Source organism: Barbus barbus, assembly GCF_936440315.1.
Source record: "Barbus barbus genome assembly, chromosome: 23".
NCBI lineage: Eukaryota > Metazoa > Chordata > Actinopteri > Cypriniformes > Cyprinidae > Barbus > Barbus barbus.
Window position 1 is genome coordinate 11,620,928 of NC_136751.1, and position 25,227 is coordinate 11,646,154.

The 25,227-nt window shown below is 38.5% G+C and overlaps 1 protein-coding gene across 3 annotated transcripts in view; it reads left to right on the plus strand.

Annotated features, from left to right (window-relative positions):
- LOC306842606 (CD151 antigen-like) overlaps positions 1–24,930 on the plus strand; it is a 72,966-nt gene extending 48,036 nt beyond the window's left edge. For 2 of the 3 annotated variants that reach the window (XM_079373565.1, XM_079373566.1), the window contains exons 8-9: positions 20,830–20,916; positions 24,274–24,930. In XM_079373565.1, coding sequence (XP_079229691.1) covers positions 20,830–20,916; positions 24,274–24,333 — 147 coding nt within the window. In that variant the 3' untranslated portion in view covers positions 24,334–24,930. The remainder of the gene's footprint in view (positions 1–20,829; positions 20,917–24,273) is intronic. The other variant, XM_079373567.1, reaches the window with a different exon arrangement.
- The last annotated feature ends 297 nt before the right edge of the window (positions 24,931–25,227 follow it).

Below are 25,227 nucleotides of genomic sequence, written 5' to 3' on the forward strand. Positions count from 1 at the left end.
CGTCATAGAGTCGCTAATAAACACGCTGATGTGCGTCCATACAGATTATAATCATGCAGATACGGCCACATTCCCCACACAATACACACACACACATATAAAAAATGTAGAAGAAAAAAAAAACAGTTTTTTATGGATAAAGCAGATCGCTAAGTTATGCCCCGCTCAGATGACAGCGTGCGTCACAGAAGCGTCACTGCCGGCAGGAGGGAGCGCCAAATTCAAATAATCTATATTCCGCTTTTCTGAGACTTTTTTTTCCGTAGACGGTCTCATTATGTTTGTAAGACCGTATTCTACAAAATCGTTTTGTTTTTTTACCACCAAGACGCTGTTTTTGAGCGTAATTTATTCCATAACGGATGCGAACAATAACTCTCTGAAGAAATGAAACGTAAACAAAGGAATATTCATCCTTATTACAACGTTATTGTTTCGCTGGACTAAAAGTGCTCGCTGGGATGTTTTTCTGTGGACCCTTACCTCTCTAACTAAACTGGGATTTCAGCAGTGGACGCGTTTGTGGCTCGTTATTACAATGATAAAGGTACGTACGGCTTTTTTACTCTGCGTGTTTGGATGTGTACTGCTTACACAAATGTAGCAAATTTGTGCCACTCATTCCTTATAAGCTTTCCATCGAAAAACAGCGATCTGTCGTCGATGCTTGAGGCTTAGACCCTCAGAATGATATAGAGTTTGACAAGATTAACTTTGTCCCGTTTCATTTATTCTATTAGAAAACAATGACACATGCAAACAAAGAGCGTTCAGTGCGAGGTCGCTCTGGTGCAGGCTAACAGGTTAAGCCAGTACATGTCCGGGCCCATCTGAAGTTTGCTAGAGAGCATTTGGATGATCCAGAAGAGGATTGGGAGAATGTCATATGGTCAGATGAAACCAAAATAGAACTTTTTGGTAAAAACTCAACTCGTCGTGTTTGGAGGAGAAAGAATGCTGAGTTGCATCCAAAGAACACCATACCTACTGTGAAGCATGGGGGTGGAAACATCATGCTTTGGGGCTGTTTTTCTGCAAAGGGACCAGGGCGACTGATCTGTGTAAAGGAAAGAATGAATGGGGCTATGTATCGTGAGATTTTGAGTGAAAACCTTCTTCCATCAGCAAGGGCATTGAAGATGAAACGTGGCTGGGTCTTTCAGCATGACAATGATCCCAAACACACCGCCCGGGCAATGGAGTGGCTTCGTAAGAAGCATTTCAAGGTCCTGGAGTGGCCTAGCCAGTCTCCAGATCTCAACCCCATAGAAAATCTTTGGAGGGAGTTGAAAGTCCGTGTTGCCCAGCGACAGCCCCAAAACATCACTGCTCTAGAGGAGATCTGCATGGAGTAATGGGCCAAAATACCAGCAACAGTGTGTGAAAACCGTGTGAAAAAGACTCACAGAAAACGTTTGACCTCTGTCATTGCCAAAAAAGGGTATATAACAAAGTATTGAGATGAACTTTTGTTATTGACCAAATACTTATTTTCCACCATAATTTGCAAATAAATTCTTAAAAAATCAGACAATGTGATTTCCTGGATTCTTTCCCCCCATTCTGTCTCTCATAGTTGAAGTGTACCTATGATGAAAATTACAGGCCTCTCTCATCTTTTTAAGTGGGAGAACTTGCACAATTGGTGGCTGACTAAATACTTTTTTGCCCAACTGTATCTTAATAAAAGGTCTAACAGCTGATAATGAATATCAGAGCAAAAACCAAGCCCTGAAGTCAAAAGAACTGCCTGTAGAGCTCAGAAACAGGTTTGAATCAAGCCACACATCTGTGGAAGAGTTCAGAAAAAAATCTGCTTCGTTGAAGCCAGCTGTGCTCATCATCTGCAGAGTACCATCCCAAAGGTAAAGTGTGCTGGTAGCAGCCTCATGCTGTGGGGCTGTTTTTCAGCAGCAGGGACTGAGGGACTTGTCAGGATAGAAGAAAAGCTCACTGCACCAAAATATTGATATATTAAAGGGTTCATTGGATGCAAAATTAACTTTTCAATTTGTTTGAACATAAATTTGTATTGGAAGTGTGTGTTGTTGTGGAAAATTAAAATCATTCTCACCATGTAAGAGACAAACTCACTCAATTGTCTTTAAAAAGGTTTATTCTAAAGATTCAACATGGCGGCGTGCTGAACAGACGTACGTTTCCACGTTCCAACAACATTCGGCAATATCTTTCCTTAAACAGCCACTTTAATTTCTGAAACTGAACAGTTCTATTAATATCTGTGTGAGCATCATCTATACAGAATGACATCGCGTACATTGAAGAAGAAACAAGGAAACCAAGACGATTTAAATGCAGACTCAGCTAATCACCCAGCTAACGCGATGCACGAGAGTAAAGAACCCAGCGCAAATACTAGTAAAAAGGAAGAAAGCAACATTATGAGCGCAATTACAAGCATGAGAGAGGATTTCTCAGTCCAATTAACAGGAATTCTGTCCGGAATACAGGAGGTTAAACAAGAAGTCAAGGAAATCTCCAACAGATTGGAAACGGCGGAGCAACGGATTAGCGACACTGAGGACCAGGTGTCTGGATTACAGCGCACTGTAGATACTCTTCAACAACAGGTCAAATCTTTTAGAGAAAAACTGGAAGACCAGGAAAATAGAAGTCGTCGTAATAATGTGCGCATCGTTGGCCTACCTGAAGGCGTCGAGGGCTCGGACGCGGTGGGTTTTATTGAGAAATGGCTCCCGGAGGTGCTGGGACCTGATCAATTCTCCGGCCCGATAACCATTGAAAGAGCTCACCGACTACAGGACCGCCGTGATCGAAACACCCCCAGAATACTCATTGTGCGCTTTCTGAGCTCAAAAGACAAAGACAAAGTGCTACAAACCATACGCGTAAAGGGGAAAATCACATACGATGAAAGAGAAGTGAAGTTTTTTCAGGACATCGCCAGAGAAACACACCTGAAAAGACGAAAATACTACGAAGTGAAGCAGAAACTCAAAGACATGGACATCAGATATGGAATCATCTTTCCAGCGAAACTACGAATCACTCATGCAGGACGAGAATGCATCTTCGAGAGTCCAGCGGAGGTAGAAAACTTCATTAGCAAAATAAAGGACACGAATCTAAAGTAACTGTCACGTACTGGATTTTCCCCTCTCAAGTTTGATAAGGTATTTGAGATAAATGTCTAGAGGGAGATGGATCTGAATGACTTTACACAATAACTCGTCTCACATATGAATCTTAATATGGATTGTTCGGTGTGGATTCCAAAATTATTTTGCTTTTATTTTATTTTATTTTATAAAAAAATGTTTTGTTCTTTTTTCAAATAGCCGGCAATACTAGAGGAATCCGATACAATATCGATATCCATGGTTATTTTGGTTATTATCATAGGCTGTTGATAATTACACTTATTGTGATTAGCCGTCTGTTGATGGGAGTACCGAGCAGAGTTACTACTTATGTTCCACGTTATGCTGCTCCTAGCAGAAGGATCAGTGATACAAAGTGTTGAACCTTTTATTTCTGTGTTATGGTGGGTACAGCACTGGCGAGTTCGGGGTGCTAGTGCTAGGAGAAGCGTCCTAAGGGTATTTTACTATTTTTCAGCTACAGGGCAAATTGTAATTTATTTTGATCAGGCTGGGAGACAGAATTATAATATCAAGTGGGTACTAATATGGGAATTAATAAAATAAATGGTTCTAACTTAAAACTAAAAATAATAACATGGAACGTGAGAGGCCTGGGGAAAATAATTAAAATTAAGCAAGTAATGACGAAAATTAATCAGCTTAACCCTTCAATCGTATTCCTGCAAGAATGTCACATATCTTCAAATGATACGACACCAATACAAAGACGTTGGAAAGGTCAGCTTTATTCAGCTTTATATTCTCCTAACTCTAGGGGGGTTATGATTTTAATACACAAGTTGGTTCCATTTCAAATATCTCGAGTTTTACAGGATACAGCAGGGCGTTATATAATAATCCAAGGCTCTCTCTTCAATGAAAATATGATTTTGACAAATGTATATGGTCCTAATATAGACTGTCCAAGTTTCTTCGAAAAATTGTTTCTTTTAATAGCCTCCTTACCAGGAAAGCTAATAATGGCTGGAGATTTTAATTGTACAATATCTCCCAATCTTGACCGCTCAACACGTTCAGATACAACACACACACAATCTAGGAAAAAGATAGGGGACTACATTAAAGAATTAAACCTGTGCGACCCATGGAGGAGATTAAACCCTAGTAAAAGAACATACTCATGTTGCTCTACAGTGACAAAGGGACATTCTCGTATTGACTATTTTTTGATTTCTAATGACCTATTTTCAAGAATAACAATGTGTCAATATGAACCAATCGTTATCTCTGATCACGGTCCCGTTTCATTAATTTATAAGACAGAAGGAAGTATGAATGAAACTTATCGCTGGCGTCTCCATCCAAAATGGTTACATGATCCAGATTTTATAAAATTCATAGAGGAACAGATAGACATTTTTTTTAAAGAAAATAAAGATGAAACGTCAGCTGCTATAAGGTGGGAAGCTTTCAAGGCATATTTACGGGGTCAGATAATCTCCTATACAAGTTCAAAGTCTAATAAATTTAAATTAGAAATGAACCTACTGGAAAAAGAAATTAAAAAGGAAGAAGAAAAGACATATTCAAATAATTCAGGAAAAATAAACAATAAACTTATTAAACTTAGAGCCCAATATAATGCCCTCACCATAACAAAAGCGGAAAATAGCTTAATAAGATTAAAGCAATCTTTCTATGAACAGGGAGAAAAAGCAGGGAAGTTGCTTGCATGGCAGATTAAAAAGCTAGATACAGAAAAGGCTATTAATAATATTCAAAATGATAATGGAGAGCTAGTATCTGACCCTTTAGAAATAAATAATATCTTTGTCTCATTTTATAAAGATTTATATAAATCTGAATCAGAACATTATATTGAAGACCAAGATCAGTTCCTTAATGATTTACAAATTCCACTTATATCTGAAGAAGACAAAAACAACTTAGACAATATATTAGAGGAAAGTGAAATTTTAGAATCCATAACAAAACTAAAGAATGGTAAAACAGCTGGCCCTGATGGTCTACCAATTGACTTATACAAATTATTTAAAGACAAATTAGTTGGTCCCCTGAAGGAAATGTATGAAGAGTCATTTCAAAATGGTTATTTACCGCCCACACTGAGAACAGCCTTAATAACTTTAATTTTGAAACCGGATAAACTTCCTACTAAATGTGAGTCATACAGACCAATTTCATTGCTTAATACAGATGCGAAGATCATTGCCAAAATTCTGGCGTTAAGATTAGAAAAATGTCTTCCATCTGTCATAGGCACTGACCAAAATGGATTTATTAAGGGCGGCCAGACTACTCACAATATTAGACGAGTCCTAAATATTTTACACGAGGAAAAGGAAACCACTGATTCATGTATCCTATCACTCGATGCAGAAAAAGCGTTTGATAGGGTGGAGTGGCATTATATGAAAAATACTTTAGCTCGTTTCGGTTTTGGAGACTCATTTCTAAATTGGGTTAATATTTTATATTTTAAACCAATAGTTGAAGTGAGAACCAATAGAATAATATCAAAACCTTTTAATACATATAGAGGCACACGACAAGGATGCCCTTTGTCACCAATGCTATTCACTTTGGCATTAGAGCCCTTAGCAGTCGCTATTAGAAGTAGTCCTATCATAAAGGGCATAAAAATTGAAGATCGTGAACATCGAATAGCTCTTTATGCAGATGATACTATCCTTTTTCTTACAAGGCTTGAAAGATCCATTCCAGCATTGCTTAAATTGATCGATAGATTTGGAAAGTTTTCTGGTTATAAAGTTAATAATACTAAATCATCAATACTTTTCTTAAATACTCAAGAAAGACATAACCCACCAATAAAACATCCCTTTATTAATACAGTAAATGGTTTTAAATATTTAGGAGTAGTGATCACTCCTTCAATTGACAACTTAATACCTGCTAATTATAACCCAGTCATAACCAAAGTTAGTGAATCCTTAGATAGATGGTCATCCCTACCAGTTTCCTTCATTGGTCGTATAAATATTATTAAGATGAAGATCATCCCCAAATTCCTGTATTTATTTCGTTCCATTCCACTTCCACCCCCATCAGGTTTTTTTCCTAGTATGAATAAAAAATGTACTAAATTTATTTGGAAAAACAGACGGGCAAGACTGCGCCTAACACTACTATATCTCCCATATGACAGAGGGGGTCTACGTCTGCCTAATTTGCAATGGTACTATTGGTCTGCCCAATTAGTTAATGCCACCTATTGGTTTTCTTTGCAGCCACAATTACCCTGGGTACAAGTAGAATCGATGACTGCAAAAAATATGAACATGGCTTCGTATTTGTACTCGGACTTATACAAGAATCTGAAAAAGGATACCAAAAATCCATTTGTTAAGAATACTTTAATAGTTTGGAATGAAGCACAGCGTACATTAGGAGAAGTCCCATCTCTTTATTATTTTGCTCCTATCTGGGGAAACAAGGACTTCAGTCCAGGGAAAAATGATTCTGGCTTTAAACAATGGGCATTAAAGGGTATTCAAAAGATCGGTGACTTGTTTGAGGGAGATACACTCATGCCGTTTAATAAACTCAGGGATAAATTTGGAATTCCTATGACACACTTCTTCAAATACTTACAAATTTGCAATTACATCAGAGTCAAGCAACATTATTCAATGTCCAGACCAAGGCTAACAGAATTAGAACAAGTTATGTTGAATGAGGAACTTAGTACAAACAAAATTACGTTGCTTTATTGTAAATTTGTTAATAGCTCTAAAGAATCATCTGAATCTAAGAGAGTTGCTTGGGGTACAGACTTACAGTACGAACTTTCAGTTTCAGAATGGAGTGAAATAGGTGTCAGAGCCCAGAATTTGTCAATCAATACAAGATTTAAACTGCTTCAATACAATTGGATAATGCGCACTTATATTACACCTGAAAAGTTGAACAAATTTAACCCTAATATTCCAGATGTTTGCTTTAAATGCCAAAAATATAAGGGAACGTTCTTTCACTGTGTTTGGACATGTGATGTTATTCAGACATTCTGGCAAAAAGTGATGACATTAATATCTTCAATTATTTTAAAACCAGTTCCAATGACTCCTGAAATGTGTGTGCTAGGTCTAATTCCTGTTGGTATATCAGTATCAAGACATCAAATGAAAATGATAGATATCTGTTTAGTTCTCGCAAGACGGTCAATTGCATTTTACTGGAAGAAAATAGAAGGTCCATCAATTGGTCATTGGTTAAAAGATATATCACACTGTATTGTTTTGGAAAAACTTACATACAGTATTAAGGGTAAACTGAAAGATTACTATAAAATATGGGACCTCTTTATACAATTCCTTGAAAACAATGAAATAGTAATACAAGGAATGCTAGATTCCTCTCAATCCAGTGATTGATGCAAATGTGATGTGCTTTATTTGATGTGGTAATATTTATCTGTCTTAGCCCATGTGTAGCAGAACTTATTCTCCCTTTTGTTTCATTCTTTTTATATTTTATTTTATTTAGCCCTGTGTAATGGAACATGTGGATGCTGAGGGTGGGAGGGTGGGAGGGTAGTTAAAAATTGTCTCCATTGAAGATTTTTCTGTTATCTTGTATACTTTCTCAATAAAGACATGTTTAATAAAAAGGTTTATTCTTTGCAAAGAAGGTCAGACAGTCATACAGAAACACACAAGTCGCTGCAGAGTGTGACCCTGAAGGGAGGGCTCCCTGCACCTTATATCTCCCTCCGGCTTCAAGGTTACAAACTCCTAACAGCTGTACTTTTCCACTCATGATAAGAAACTAGAAAGAAATACTCCACTATGTTTCATGAGCATATATGAAATCAACCAAAATGAATTTTTCTTCAACAATTCCCCCTTTTTATCACTCATTGATAACTAATTATATATATATAAAAAAATCATTACTACATCTAGAACTCTTTCTACTTTATCAAGATTACATGCATATTTTCTCATAAAATAAGAATGATAATCTCAAAGCAAATTTAAGTCATTACATTACATTTATACTCTTCATCTCTTATTTTCATATAAATGATCACTCTCTAAAATTCTTGAAGTCAGAAAAACACGCTAAGGCTTTTTGTGTGGGGACAGACCCTAATCGTAACCCTCTGGGGTCTAAGGGTGTTTTGGGGGCCTGGAGAAGTTTTGACATGCCCTGACGTTTGTGTTTTTTTCAGTTGCTTATAAACATATAAATGGCTAAAGTCTAATAAACTGTAAACAGCACAAACTGGGCTACAATAATGTGTTAGCAGCATTTATGTACATGATTGTGTTTCTGAGAAAGCAACGTTTATGCATGGTTAGTGAAACATTTGAGAACTGGATCTTGTAGTCTAGAGGTTTTGCTTCAAATGATATGAAAATCATCTTTTTTACTCACTCACCAAAAACAATATATTGATTTAAATTTTCTAAGTCACTTTTTGAGTAGAAAGGGTCTATACTATGCGAGAGGTCATGAACTATCCTGGATAATGCTGTGATTCTCACCTGAGAATACAAAGGCCCGCATAATGAGCCATTCAGGCAGGTATGTGACTGAGAGTGAAGAGTTACAAGAAAGTGAGGACAAAATAAATTTACATATGTTTTGTTTGTAGTTTATTAAGAATATATTTACCTATCACACAAAATAACTTGAGATTCGCTTACGAGTGCAGTTGAACAGTTTATTAGGATCAATCAAAGCTGACTTTTTAGCATCATTACTCCAGTCACAAGATCCTTCAGAAATCATTCTAATATTCTGATTTGTTGCTCAAATTTTTATTATTATTATAATTATTATGTTGAAAAGAGATGAGAATATTTTTTTCAGGTTTTCCTGATGGATAGAAAGTTCAGAAGAACAGCATTGTTTGTACTGATACTGATATGAACACTGAGAATTAAACCGTAACACACATTCATTCATAGTGTTAACACTCACACTAACGTTACTTTTATATCTTGCAGTTTTATATGTTATAAAATATTAAACAAACACCCTGGCGTCTAACGTCTCAAGTCTAACTAGTAAAATGTGTACAAGTTATGTCACAATAACTTAAGATGCAAGTAATCTAAAGGCCTTTCCACATTGAGCGCGAAAAAGCAAAACGAATTTTGCACGCGATGACGCACTGGAATAAAACAAAAGTTTCCTATGGATGCCTCCACGTAGACTGTGAACATTCGCGCACCGAAAAAGCAAATGTTTTTTTTTTCGTCCAGTCCGACGAATCTTTTCAGTTTCGCAAAGCGAAAACACGGGCCGTCCAATCAGAGTTGAGGTAGGATCACGTGACCGGAGCAGCTGCTGTTGCACGGAAGGGTGAGAATGGTGGCGCTGTTTCGAAAACTAGTGTAAACAAAAAAAGAAGATGAGTCTCCCGGATAAGAGAGTGGATGCTGAGTTCTTGTTATCGTTGGTATTTGAGAACAGATTTATTCTCACATGCTCTTCATACAGAATATCATCATTTCTAATAATTCTCCACTGAATCATGTGATCTGTTGAGTACCGTCCCTTTTCTTCCATGTGTGCGAGTGTTATGAGACAGAGCGCATTCACTCTCTAGATCTTCCCTATTAAAAAAAATAGAGTGAAACATTTTTCTACTCATGAAATATGAATGCAAATAGACATGATTTTGATGATATATTTTCTGTATGTGTTTTGTATGCAGCTCATGGTATTTTTTATAGCAATAAAGGATGTTTATGACTAATATTGGCAGTGTAGCATTATTAAACATACAAAGAGTGCATGTCTCTGCTTATTATAGAATCAAAATCAACTATAAATAACAATCGGAAGTCATTACAAGCACTCGATGATGGTTTAAAGTGGGTAAGCAAATACATTAATAAATTTAAATACATTTTCAAGTGTAGCTTGATGCTAATTGTACTTCTAATTATATTTTAGGATGTAGCCTATTCTTGAAAGCATTATTTATAGCTTGTTTCTGGTGTAGAACCAAACTTTGTTTATTATAATTTATTTATAATTATAATTTAGATGTTAAATCCATACACGCGATTAGGGATGGGTACCGAAACTCGGTATTAAATCGGTCTCGGGGCTAAATTATGAAAGACCGGAGTATCGATAAGCTCTGACGTTATCGGTACTTCTGTCGGTATTGGAGAAATTAAGAAAACACACATACATTTATTGTTGCTCTCTCTCTCTCTCTCTCTCTCTCTCTATATATATATATATATATATATAGTCGCCAGCTGTTTTTATGTGCAATAACATGCAAACATTTGTCTATTTTGCATTTTTGCTATGCGCAATTCAGAAGCCAGATCGCGCTCACGCGGAGCACACGCAACATGAAAGTCCTGTTAATTATGATAGAGGAGAGAACCAGCTATTCAAACATCTGCTCACACTTTAGGCCTGTGGCTGTTATATTAAGCTAAGTATTTTTTTTTTTTTTCGATTTTGGCTTCCAAGGATTATAGCCGCATTTCTTAGCACAACTCCCTTCCCTTCATAGCGGCGCGGATTCGTTCCTCCGAACCAAAACTTAACATCTGAATCAGCTCAATCAGTGATTGTTATAAAATGCCGTCTTTACTGTTGCTACATTGCAGGACATATTTGATAGTAAAACGTTGAAAGTACAATCTGCTGTTCCCCAGGCTGAAATGTGTGTGCGCGCGTGTGTCTGCGCGGCGGCGTGCTCCAAAACGGACAAGCAAAGTACACTTTGAGCTTCGGGCGCGTCGAAATAACACACACAAATATGCCAAAAAATACACACACAATGTGTCAAAATGGCCGGTTATGAGAGTCTTCACTTTTATGTTTTAAGTGGACGAGAACAGTTGGGAGAAAATCTGATGCGTGTCAGTATATTGTCTTAAAGTGTCAGACTGGAGCTTGTTAATCAAAGAACAAAATGCAAAGAGAAAATCACCCACAGCTCTTAATCTGAACAACGTTATAGCTTTAATAAGCATGAATCTATCAGTACATACAGTGAAAACTATGCAGTGCTCATTTACATCTGATTACTTTTGTAACTATTACTTACCTGAACATTAATATTAGTAGACCTTCATGGAAAAATGAAAGCACTGTTTATTTAATTTCGTTTGTGTGTTTGTTTTATTGTATTTGTCAGTTTGTTTTACTTTGTTTCTTTGTTCATGTTGTTACTGTATCTTATCTTATGTATATAAAACACTAAAAATACCTGCACACTGGTGCATTTACAAATTGATGAAGTGCAGGCATTTTTAGTGTTTTATATACATAAGATAAGATACTGTAAGAATATGAACAAAGAAACAAAGTAAAACAAAAAGTACCGATAAGAATACCGTTAAAGTACCGGATCGATAAGCAGTATCGATAAGAGTAGTAATACCGTTAAAACCTTAACGATACCCATCCCTACACGCGATACATATCTGAGGAAAAATGCATTATTGGTCAGCGCCACCTAGTGTGCAGGCGTGAATTAGCAGAAGGCGAACATTCGTTTCGCGCTTGGTGTGAAACCAACATTTGCGGGCGATTCGCCTCGCTTTTTCGCATCGCGCTCCGTGTGCAAAGGCCTTTAGGCTACTCATCAGAGTGATATTCTTCACTGGATCCAGCTGCGCGACGCATCGTGTTGTGAGGTAAATTCTGAGTTATTTCTCTAAGCGTGTATTTCTTCCAGAAACAAAAAGTAATGTTAACCGGGATGAACTTGTTTGTTTACGCGGAGGCGATGTGGGTGTTTACATTCGCGCGCCTCACGTGGATATTTGAATCTGATAAGCGTTGGTTTCATACGGATTACTTTACCACAGAATATTTGTTTTAGATGTGACTTCATTTAAAAGTAGACATTTCAAGCTTTCTATACATATATTTCTCATGAATTTGAGGCGAGTTTTCGCGGAGATTCAGGTTGTTTCATTTACGTGTCTGTGAAGAGAGGTGACAGAGACAGAGCCGGCAGAGAACGCACCCTGTTTATTTGATTAATTTTAGAAAAGCACATTGTTTCACTGTTATTATGACTATACAGAAATAAAAGTAGACCCTTTGCAGTTTCAAATGATACCTTATTCTTATCTGCACGATCAAAACTGACTACTATTTTTAGTTCTTTTCGCTGTCATAAAGAAAATACAAGACAGCCCGCACCAGTGCTTCGACTTAGACCGCAAGCTAAACAGTATAGACATAAATGGGCTAAACACTAATCAAAATGCCCCATGCCTCATTATCAATAGCTTCCACTACTAGTCGTGTCTTCATCAACCGATTTCTCTCTCCTCACATTCAAAAACATGTCATCAGAATAAGCCGTCATTTTAATCATCTGATGTGACACGCTAGACTTCACCAGTCTCTGTACGGAGCTGGATATGAACTTAAAAATGCATGGTAAACATAACAACAGCAACATCCCTGTCACCACAATTGGTAACACAGTGTTAAACAACCAGTAGCCCCATCCTCCCCACAGATGTGTTAACCATTCAAGCCATAGGCTGATCACTGTTCAGGCTCTTTTACGGCCATTCTTATGTGGGTGATGTTGGTAAAGGCACTCAGTGTTTATACAGGATCCTGGTACTTGTTAACACACGTCTCAGATCTCTTACTCCCTCCGTTCCTCCTCCTGAGGTGCAGATGGAACCTTTCTGCAGTGCTTGGCATGAATCTACATTGCCCTCTCAGCTACCTTTACAGCCGTGTGGGTAGTCCGAAGCACCTGGAACGGTCCCAACCACCTTTTCGCCTTCCAGCTGTTTCTTCTCATATCTCATACCACCATGAAATCACCAGGTTTAATGTCATGCAAGGGAGTTTCAGCAACTTTCCCCTGGGCAGCTTTCACCTGCACACAGACATTAGACAACAGAGAAGACATTTCTTTGCAGTAACTCAGAATGTCATGCTCACATAACTCTGTCGATGGCAGCTGTTGTTTTCCCCCTTCCATTCCCACAAATGGTGGTCTACCAAAGAGAATTTCGAATCGGCTCAGCTTTACCCTTGATCTTTTTCTCATCCTCTTATATATGAGGACGATCGGGAATGCCTTAACCCATGTGAGTCCAGTTTCCTCTCAACACTTAGCCAATTTGTTTTTTAACTGATTTTTCGTGGAACTCCCCACCTCGGGACTATTTCAGTCAGCAAAGACTTTGCCACGGCTGCTGCGTCCTGTTTTGATTTTGGGAAAGCCTCAACCCCAAATTATGTGAAAATCATCTTGTTTATTTGCTCATAGAAAACAATATATTGATTTAAATTTTTAAAGACATGTTTTGTGATCGAAAGCCTATATGCGAGTGAGTGGCAATGGCCTTGAATATTAAGTGATTTTCACCTGAGAGACAAAGGGCCCTCCCCTAATGGCCCATCGGTGTGACTGTGACTTTGAGGAAGGTAAGAGAGAATGTGAGGAGATTGAAAAAAAATATTTTATTTTTATTTTTTTTATTTGTATTTTATTTATAACACAATATAATCAAAACATACATAATGAAGGTCAAAAGATACATTATTGTTCACACTGATCTAACTACAGAGATGTGAACAGACTTTGAGTCATTCCTGCAACAGATTCTGTTCAACAAGTGAAACAAGTAAATCATACCTGATATATACGTGTTATACACACAGAAAGGGGATAAAGTCTTGTACAAACAGGTCAAATACACACTGGAAAAGGAGATCAGAGTGGCAAAGAGGAATTATTCTGACAAGCTCAGGAACAAATTCTCTTCCAGTGATCCTGCTTCAGCGTGGTTAGGAATGAAGGACATCACCAGCTACAAAACACCATCCCCCAGCACTCTGGAGAATCAACACCTGGCAGACAACTTAAACGAGTTCTTTTGTCGTTTTGAACGATCACCCCACACCCGCCCTGAACACCTCTCCACACAACCATTCACACCTCCAGCAACCCCCTCTCCCCCACACCTACAATTCAAATCAGCGAAGATGATGTGTGCCAGGTCTTCAGGAAGAACAAAAGAAGGAAAGCACCTGGTCCAGATGGTGTGTCACCAGCCTGCCTAAAAATCTGTGCTGATCAGCTGGCCCCCATCTTCACACAGATCTTCAATAGATCACTGGAGCTGTGTGAAGTCCCCTCATGCTTCAAACGCTCCACCATCATCCCCGTCTCAAAGAAACCCAAAATTACTGGACTTAATGACTACAGACCTGTGGCCCTAACGTCTGTAGCCATGAAATCATTTGAAAGACTGGTTTTGGCTTATCTGAAGGACATCACTGGACCCTTACTGGACCCCCTGCAGTTTACCTACAGAGCAAACAGGTCTGTGGATGATGCAGTCAACATGGGACTGCACTTCATCCTGCAGCATCTGGACAGACCAGGGACTTATGTGAGGATCCTGTTTGTGGACTTCAGCTCCGCTTTTAACACCATTATCACGGAAACCCTTCAAAATAAACTAACTCAGCTCTCCGTCCCCACCTCCGTCTGCCAGTGGATCGACAGCTTCCTGACAGACAGATAGCAATTAGTAAAGCTTGGTAAATTCACATCCAGCACTCGAACCATCAGCACTGGAGCTCCTCAGGGCTGCATACTCTCCCCACTGCTCTTCTCCCTCTACACAAACGACTGCACATCTAAAGACCCCTCTGTCAAGCTCCTGAAGTTTGCAGACGACACCACACTGATCGGCCTCATCCAGGAAGGTGACGAGTCTGCTTACAGACAGGAGGTTAAGGAGCTGGCTGTCTGGTGCAGTCTTAACAACCTGGAGCTTAACACGCTCAAAACTGTGGAGATGATTGTGGACTTCACGAGAAACCCCCCTGCTCTCCCCCCACTCACCATCATGAACAGCACTGTAACAACAGTGGAGTCATTCACATTCCTGGGCACCACCATCTCTCAGGACCTGAAGTGGGATATTCACATTGACTCCATTGTCAGGAAGGCACAGCAGAGGTTGTACTTTCTGTGCCAGCTGAGGAAGTTCAACCTGCCACAGGACTTACTGAAACAGTTCTACTCCGCCATCATCGAATCCATCCTCTGCACCTCAATAACTGTCTGGTTCAGCTCAGCTGCTGAGCGAATCATTGGTACAACCCTCCCCACTCTCCAAGAACTGTACTTATCCAGAGTGAGCAAAAGGGCTGGCAAAATCACTCTGGACCCCTCACATCCAGCACACAACCTCTTTGAACTGTTACCGTCTGGTCGACGCTACAGAGCTCTGTGCACCAGAACGACCAGACACAGGAACAGTTTATTCCCTCAGTCAATACATCTCATGAACACTCAATAATAAACGTGGAACACACAACTAATACATTATCCATTCACCACACTCACTTATTTTATTTTTATTTTTCTCATTTCTAATTTGCACATACTTGACCTGTACATACATAGTTGTCTATATTATATACTATATATTGTGTGGTTTTTTTTTTTTTTGCTGCTTTGTACATTGGTTATTGGCTATTTCTTGTTTTGTTTTTGTTTTTTTGTTTTTTATTATCTGTGTCCTGTCCTGTTACTGTCTTTCTGTTGCACTGTGGAGCTTCTGTCACTAAAACAAATTCCTTGTATGTGTAAACATACTTGGCCAATAAAGCTCATTCTGATTCTGATTCTGATTCTGATTTAAGTGTTTCTGCTACTTTCCATGGATTCAAGAAGAAAAAAAAACAATCAGTAGTCAAGGATCTTGTTTTACCATAGAATATCAGTGTAGTTGAACATCTGACATTAGTAAAGTGCTCTCAGAGGAAAACAGTTGGAAGAGACTGAAAGTCAGCAGGATTCATCATCTGTGGGTCAGGTATCTGATTCAATAAAATACAAACAACCAAAAAAAAAAAACAAAGAAAAGAAAAGAAAAAACATTTGTGCGCATGTTTATATCAGGAAAATCTGTATATATATATGTTTTGTAGCCATAGACTCACACATGCTTTGTACTATCGTAAAAAAAAGACATTTTATTTTTGAACAGAGTAGGCTATTAATCATAAACATGTTCTAAACATAGACTCGTAGCATTGATCTTGTTACAGTGTACTCTCATATTACTTTTATTGTTTTATATAGAGCATGAAAACATTGCGCGGTAAGAAATTTAAATACAATGAATTGCCCATCATATTCAAAATGTTTTACAAGATTTCAAATATTTTAGTCGGGAATTATAGTGTGGAAAAACCCAACTATGATTTTGTAGTCATATAGCCATCCTGAACATCATGTATGATTTTATACTATAGAAGATATGATTCTGCAGCCATAGACTCACGCATGCTTTGTACTATAAAAGGATGTACTTCGTACTATAAAAAAAAGGATATTTTATATCTGAGAACTAATTGTTATCGTTTAGCACACTATTAAAATATATTTGTGAACAGATTATTAATAATAAACATGGTCTAAACTTTCTTAGATGCGTAGCATTCATCGTGTTGTAGTTTGGGAACAATCCAACTAGTAATGTGTTCAAGTTTATGTCACAATAACACGTTAACTAATGCAAAACATAAACATTACTTACTCATCAGATCAATCTTCTCTACTGGATGAACTCTTGCTCTTATTTTGAGGGAAATCCAGCCTTTACTCAGCGCGTCTTCTTCCAGAAATGAACAGTAGCTGCGATGAACGACTCCTTGCTCTTTGTTTATGTTTGGCGTTTACACACGCGCGCGGCTCACGTGGTTATTTACATGTGAACGGCGCGAGCCAAGAGGGGGCGGGATTGCATTAGAGATAATGAGTTAGACGGGAATGACTGAACATCGTGTTGGTTTCATACGGATTACTTCGGTGATTAAGTAGACACTTCAAACTTTCTATAGATATAACTCCCATGTCTGTGTGTTCAGAATTCGCCGAGTTACACTTCATTTTAGTGACGTGTTTCTAAAAGCAGTTCGCGGAGACGGAGAAGGCAGAGAGCGCACCCTGTTTGTTTTCTTTATTCTTCAAAAGCACAAAGTTTAGTTGTTATTATGAGTGTATGCAAATAAAAGTAGATCCCTTACAGATTCGAATGGTGTATTGCTCTTATCTGTATGATCAAAAATGTCAGAGTAATTCAAGCTCATTTCTGCCTTATCAGGAAAATCTGCCACAAAACGCCTATCAACGTTTGTCGAGACCAGGGGCAGGGGGTTAAAGTGAGATCAATGCAAATTTTAAAAATTCCATAACAGCAGCCTACACAACAATAATCTTTTACATTGTAATCATTTAATTTTTAATATTTGGCATGTTTGTGTGCTGCTGCGCCGTCCCTGTGTGTGTAATAAGCAGAGTGTACGCATGTTGTGGATCCACCTATAGGCGCATAATATACTGCACATTGACTTTAGACAAGGTTTTAGTTAAAGGGATTCTCCACCCTAAAAATTTTTGTCATTAATAACTTACCCCAATGTCGTTCCAAACACGTTAAAGCTTCATTCGTCCACAGAACACAATTTAAGGTATTTTGGATGAAATCCGGGAGGCTGTGACTGTCCCATTGACTGCCAAATAAATTACACTGTCAAGGCACAGAAAAGTATAAAAAGCATTGTCAAAATAGTCCATCTGTCATCAGTGGTTCAATCTGAGTTTTATGAAGCGACGAGATTACTTTTTGTATGCAAAGAAAATAAAAATTATGTAATTTATTCAACAATTCATCTCCTCTCTGTCTCTCTGTGTCAGCGTAGCGCCATTTTGGAGAGCATCCGATGGACGCAAAGTGCGTACGCTATTCCCAGTCATTAATGGCAAAATATTCATTTTGGGGTGGAGTATCCCTTTAATGGTGCAGTATATTTCACTTGCCTCAAAAGAGCAATGCGCCAACAATGCGCCTGAACACCTCGTTTTCAGACCAGCATGCCAATGAGCGCACAAAGGGGCACAAATTCTATTTAAACAATGTGGCGCAGGATGTGAAAATGATAACTGAAACTAGCAAACGACACATGCGTCGCACCTGGCGCCACATTGCACCGGGTGTATGATAGAAATGTGAAAAAAATGAAGGGGTATGAATACTTTTGCAAGGCACTGTATATTCTGTGTAAAGAACATGTGATAATAAATCTATTTTCAGATACCAATAATAACAAGAACTGCGCATCCTCTTCTTTCTCAGAATACCCTTTTTTTTTTTGGTGTTTGTTTACATTAGTTTTCGAAACAGCCCCACTACTCTCACCCTTTTGTGCAACAGCAACTGCTCCAGGCACGTGATCTAAGCTCAATCTAATTGGACGGCTTCACTCTTTCACGCCGCGAATGATCGCACCTGCTGTGAATAGCCCTAGAGGGATCTATGTTTTGATTCAAAAGCATCATCACGCTGAACATTCGCTCTGAATTTTCGTGTTAAGTGTGAAAAGGCTTTAAGGGCCAGATTAACTAACAGGTTGCGCCAGCGCAAACCATCTTTTGCCATTAAAATACTACTGTCAGGATTTACTAAAGATGCACATTGAAGAATTAGAGCTGAAAAGGCGTGGACACAGTTATTTTTGCACCTGAACTTATTGAATATTAATTTGTAGGACATTCCCTTTAAGACGCAAAATTAATGGGAGGAGAGTATTAAAAGGAATCACGCAATGTGATTTACTAACGTTTGCGCTCGTCAAATTACTGGTATTTGCACCATTATTTAATGCCCCCCAAAAAGTATGTTTTAAACTATTTTGAGGCTGCGTCATAAATAGATCACCTGCACCTGACGAGCATCGGCTCTGCTTATTTGCGACTACGGTAATTTGTGCTGCGCATGGTATATTGCATTGGTCGATATGCAAATGAGATGTTGTCTGTGTTTTTTAATTTACGTGTTGTCAGTAAATCACCTGCAGAAATTTCCATGCCCATCAGCGCTGTTTTGGAATTGGCCTAATTTGCACTGTATACTAAATCTTGCCCTAAGTCAATAAGAGTTTCCAGAGCTAGATGATGCAGTACAGTGAATATAACAAGCAAGGAATATGCCCATGAAAGGTATATGAGATGAATAATGATACAGGTTATAGAGACTGGCCAGGAATAATTTTTTTCTTTTTCTACTTGAAGTTATCTTTGTTTGAGTACCCACTTTGAGCAATTTGCTGGTGATATTTGTGTTACTACTTTAATGATCTTTTTCAACACTAAACCAGTCGTGTGTATGGAGCGTTTACTCTTATGGAACGTTTTTGTAGTAACAGAATCATTTAATTGTTTCAGAGACAATTTTTTCCTTTCAAGTACAATTGTTAAGGTTCAAGTGAGTTTTCTCATTTACTCTGTATGTGGGAACATACAAAAGAACAAAATGCTGTGCCTCACAGGGCCACTGCTACATTTGTATGCATATATGAACATAGATATATAAACGTAAAACATGAGTCATATAAACATACACTCACCTAAAGGATTATTAGGAACACCTGTTCAATTTCTCATTAATGCAATTATCTAATCAACCAATCACATGGCAGTTGCTTCAATGCATTTAGGGGTGTGGTCCTGGTCAAGACAATCTCCTGAACTCCAAACTGAATGTCAGAATGGGAAAGAAAGATGATTTAAGCAATTTTGAGCGTGGCATGGTTGTTGGTGCCAGACGGACTGGTCTGAGTATTTCACAATCTGCTCAGTTACTGGGATTTTCACGCACAACCATTTCTAGGGTTTGCAAAGAATGGTGTGAAAAGGGAAAAACATCCAGTATGCGGCAGCCCTGTGGGCGAAAATGCCTTGTTGATGCTAGAGGTCAGAGGAGAATGGGCCGACTGATTCAAGCTGATAGAAGAGCAACTTTGACTGAAATAACCACTCGTTACAACCAAGGTATGCAGCAAAGCATTTGTGAAGCCACAACACGCACAACCTTGAGGCGGATGGGCTACAACAGCAGAAGACCCCACCGGGTACCACTCATCTCCCCTACAAATAGGAAAAAGAGGCTACAATTTGCACGAGCTCACCAAAATTGGACGGTTGAAGACTGGAAAAATGTTGCCTGGTCTGATGAGTCTCGATTTCTGTTGAGACATTCAGATGGTAGAGTCAGAATTTGGCGTAAACAGAATGAGAACATGGATCCATCATGCCTTGTTACCACTGTGCAGGCTGGTGGCAGTGGTGTAATGGTGTGGGGGATGTTTTCTTGGCACACTTTAGGCCCCTTAGTGCCAATTGGGCATCGTTTAAATGCCACGGCCTACCTGAGCATTGTTTCTGACCATGTCCATCCCTTTATGACCACCATGTACCCATCCTCTGATGGCTACTTCCAGCAGGATAATGCACCATGTCACAAAGCTCGAATCATTTCAAATTGGTTTCTTGAACATGACAATGAGTTCACTGTACTAAAATGGCCCCCACAGTCACCAGATCTCAACCCAATAGAGCATCTTTGGGATGTGGTGGAACGGGAGCTTCGTGCCCTGGATGTGCATCCCACAAATCTCCATCAACTGCAAGATGCTATCCTATCAATATGGGCCAACATTTCTAAAGAATGCTTTCAGCACCTTGTTGAATCAATGCCACGTAGAATTAAGGCAGTTCTGAAGGCGAAAGGGGGTCAAACACAGTATTAGTATGGTGTTCCTAATAATCCTTTAGGTGAGTGTATAACCTATACCTTCACATAAATACTTTACATAAAACCTAATACTTAAAATACTCTTGATTTTTGCTTTGTCCCATTGTTTTTATTTTCAGGGTGGCTGCATCACAAAGCTGGAGAACTTCATTCTGACTCACCTGCAGATCATTGGTGCAGTGGGCGTGGGCATAGCTTGTGTGCAGGTCAGCCAAAGCAACCCCCCTCCCCCCAAAAAAGTCTTTTGTCATTTAGTTAAATGCTAACTATGTTTAAAATGCTACTATATCTAAAATTTAAATGTGAAATTAAAAGCATGCATAGACACTTTTTATGGCTCTCTCTCTTTAGAGCCACACTTGTTTTCCTTACTTGTGGACTTCTCAATCAGCATGGGCAGTTTTATGGTGTAAATAAATGACAAAATCTAGTGGAGTAAAAAAAAAGTCATTTAAAAGCAAAAATTTATAAACATTCACAGTAGATTTAATTGTTTTTTTTTTCATTAGTTATAACCTCTTTCTTAGTAACTTGATACTAAGTTTTGTAGACACAATTCCTTTATAAATACTCTTTGAGTTGTGTGTATACTGTATAGCAGGGGTCTCCAACCTTTTTAAAACCACGGGCCGGTTACGTTTTGAAAGAAATATTGCGGGGGGGGGGTCTGCTATACTGTTCATTTATACTGTTAAGGCCTGATATACTTCAAATTAAATCGAGGAACGAACTGACATTATGTCATTTCGAACAAAATCTGGCCGAAACGAAGTTCGTTTTGATAGTTCAATACAGCTCACCAAAGCAAACTTTCTGGGGAGTTCGTTTTGGCTTCTAAACACCTTTGAGCTACCATTGGTCCGTGGCGATTTCGCAATCGGTGGATGGGTTCGGGAACTCCTTCTTTGACGCGCGTTTTTTTTTTTTCGGTTCGTTTCTCATTCAACAAAGGTCAGGCAGGAGAACAACATCTCCAAGTCACTAGCAACATAAATACACTGTGATGAATAGCTGAGCTACCACAAATATATCCGCACCTGTATGATCACTCGCGGAGAGACTTTAAAGATTCAGAGAAAGCATTTAATTTCTTGAAAGAAATTGCAACGAAGCTTGGTGTCGACGACCAGCAGTTATGCAAAAAACGATGTAGAAAAACATCAGATGCAAGTTTTCCAAAGCCATGAAATGAAAGAGTAAAGATATAAGGTAGCAAGTATCAAATACATGTTTCAAATAAATGTTACACCATGCTGCTGCTGCTGCTTCTGTTGTTCTTTGAATAAGCGAATTTAAAATGTATACAATAAATGAAATGCCAAAAGAACATACAATAATAAATAATACCTTTGTTTTTATCAAATTATGACAACACATAAAATATAAAAAAAAGTGTAATAATTTATCCACTTTAATAAAAGCCCTAGATACACCATCATTGCATCGTTGTTGTGTTTAGGGCATATGCGTGAGCATCGCGACACATGTTTACATTAATCTACAGCCCGCCTCCAGCAGCGCGGGGGGTGTCAGAATGTTCAAAAACAGTATACCGTCGCTCAGCCTTTTCGAAGTTGAAAACGAACGAACGAAAACGAACTTTGTTTGAAGTATATCGCGGCCTTTATCAGCACATGTTTAAGTAGATTCGCCTCTTGTCGTCTCTGTGAGAATATGCGCTGGCACCGGCATAACTATTGCGCAAAGTTTGCATGTTGCTTGTGTGATATCTATTGGCTCGACTACATGGTTTAAAACAGAAATATTTCCAGTATTGCGACGTAACAGCAAACCCCCATGCATATGTATATTAAACAGGGATACATGAAAGAGGAATCAAATCAGTATGCCTCGCCGTCTGAAACACATCTCTATGCTTGTGCGCGCTTTGGAGTACAGCGCACAAGTATTGAATTGAGTTGTTTCGTTTCTTCTCGTGTAAATCGGCAAATTAATCTGCGAATCACATGCCGAACAGTGATCAGATCAACTGCGATCCGTTTAAGCCCTAATAGCCTATGACAGATCAGAGCAATCTTTTATAATTTAACATGAAATCGTCAAATTGCTACTCCATATCAATCGCATACATAGAAAATACAGGATAATTAGAACAATCATTTATGCACAATAGAGAGTCATATCTATCCACATTTTCCCCAGAACGTTCTCGCGACCCGGTTGGAATTCTTCCACGGCCCGGTAGTGTGTCGCAACCCGGTGGTTGGGGACCTCTGCTGTATTGGATTAAAAGAGTGTAGAACATCTTAATTCTTAGATTGCATTACAGTGGGGTGGCAGTCATAATAACAAAATCTGTTAGTGGGGGAAAATATGTGCAAAGATTTTTAGCATCTGTTTATGCACTTAGTAGAATAAAATCAAGCTGTATATTCAAATACTTAGCAGATAAATCCCTTGTTGTTATTACGCCCCAGCTGTTGTGATTGTTGTGAAAACCATTGTTGTTGCTTTCAGTAGAGTAAAAAAATAGTTTATTCAATACCTGTTTGGCTCAAAATGTAACCAGAGATAGTAATGAAAATTACATCCATATTCGTTTCTTTTAGTATGAAACTTAGTCTAGAAGCCCAACACAAAGTTGTTCAACCCACAAGGATTGAACCAAGCTTAAGTTTTATGAGCATTGCATGTTTGCATGATACCTTTTGCCATGTGAGCAAAAGGTACTCTGATATATTTAATAAGAAACACTGTTGGACATCTGACTGTTTTAAAGAAACGAAAGAATAAGGCCAAAGTGCACTGTAAAGATAAAATCTGTTGTTTTAGTGACGTTTAAATCAAACAATCATCCCAGAAGTGTCCCAAGTGTCATTTTGTGAACATCTACATGAAGCAGCTACAGTGAATCACAAGCACATTAAGGATGCTTTCATCCCCTGTTGGGTAAATTCATAAACACGCTCAGTGTCAAAAGGAAATTGAAGGGGTGGGGTGGGTGGATTGGATATTTGGTGGTTCAAATATGTTAACTCTTTAGTTTCTAACATTTAGCCTGTCAGAATGTTCTAGAGAGAACATGCCCAAACATGACACTTTTTCTTATTCAGAAGGTTAGACAGTGTGGTGATGCTTTAATTCAATGTGTTGCGCTTAAACATTTAGCTAATAGATCAGGCAGGACTGACCCATGCAGGTGTCGACATTCACAATAAAAAATTATTATTTTTGCCATGACAGTATGTGCATTTATGATATTGTTTGGAATATGGTGTCCTGGCCAAATTCCCTCTACTGGCCCTTGTCAATCATGGCCTCCTAATAATCCCCATACACTTGATTGGCTCTGTCTCTCTCTCCTCTCCACCTGTAGCTGGTGTGTGGTGAGCGCACTGGCGCCGTTGTAGTGTGGCTGTCGTCGCATCATCCAAGTGGATGCTGCACACTGGTGGTGGTTGAGGAGAGACCCCACTCATGATTGTAAAGCGCTTTGGGTGTACAGCAATACACAATAAAGCACTATATAAATGCATCATTCATTCATTCATTCACTCAAATGTATTAATATCAGGCTTTTCTTTTCTTGTGTGCCCTTTCAGATTGTCGGCATGTTTTTCACCTGCTGTCTGTACAGGAGTCTGAAATCAGAGCCATACTGAGGAGACACAGCTCAAATACAGCATTAATCAGTGACCATACAGCGTTTTGTTTAAACAGATTGGAAATGATTGAGGGTTCTGCAAACCATCAAATCAGTTCCAATTATCCATGGGCACAGAGACACAAAATGGTGTTTTATGATTTTATGATCAGTCACAAATTAAGTACTACTGAGCTAGAAAGTATGTTCTTGATCCTTTTTTTGTAAGTTCCAAGTGGCTTTATTATTCTGATTAATTAACTTAAGTTTGGACTGTATTTTATATATGAAACCTTTTATGTACCTTTTTTTGTTTTGTATGAGTGTACTCCCAGATCCTCAATCAAAATATAAAACCTCTGCCACAAAACCTTTTGTTTTTTGGACCAGTTAATCCTGTCTTGTGATTTATGCACCACTAGCAGCACCAGAGAGAATTGCAAAAATAAATTTGAACACATACGGTAATATTAATGACAAAAACCTTTGATACATAAAAGAATGTTGAATTGTACAAACTGCATGAAACTGCATTTGTTTTAAATTCAGAAATTGCAGGTGAAATGTTGCATGGGAACTAAATGATCATTGTTTTAAAATACAAACATAGAAATTGTTTCTCGAAACAAGCTTAACCCCTTCAACTCTGCAGCATATTTTGGATTTTTTACTGATTTTGGTATACCTGAATTTAAAAGAGTGCCCTACTCTTAGCCCCGGTGCAGAGGGACCGGGGCATTTACCCCTACTTACATAGGGGTAAATGGATAAAAATGGTCTCATTTCACAGAAAAAATAAAAATAAATCTAAATTTTAACACATGGGTGGAATAATTAATATTTTTTACTGTATTTTTCCTGCGAATCACATGCCGAACAGTGGGGTCTGGACCTGGTCTGTATATCACGGATT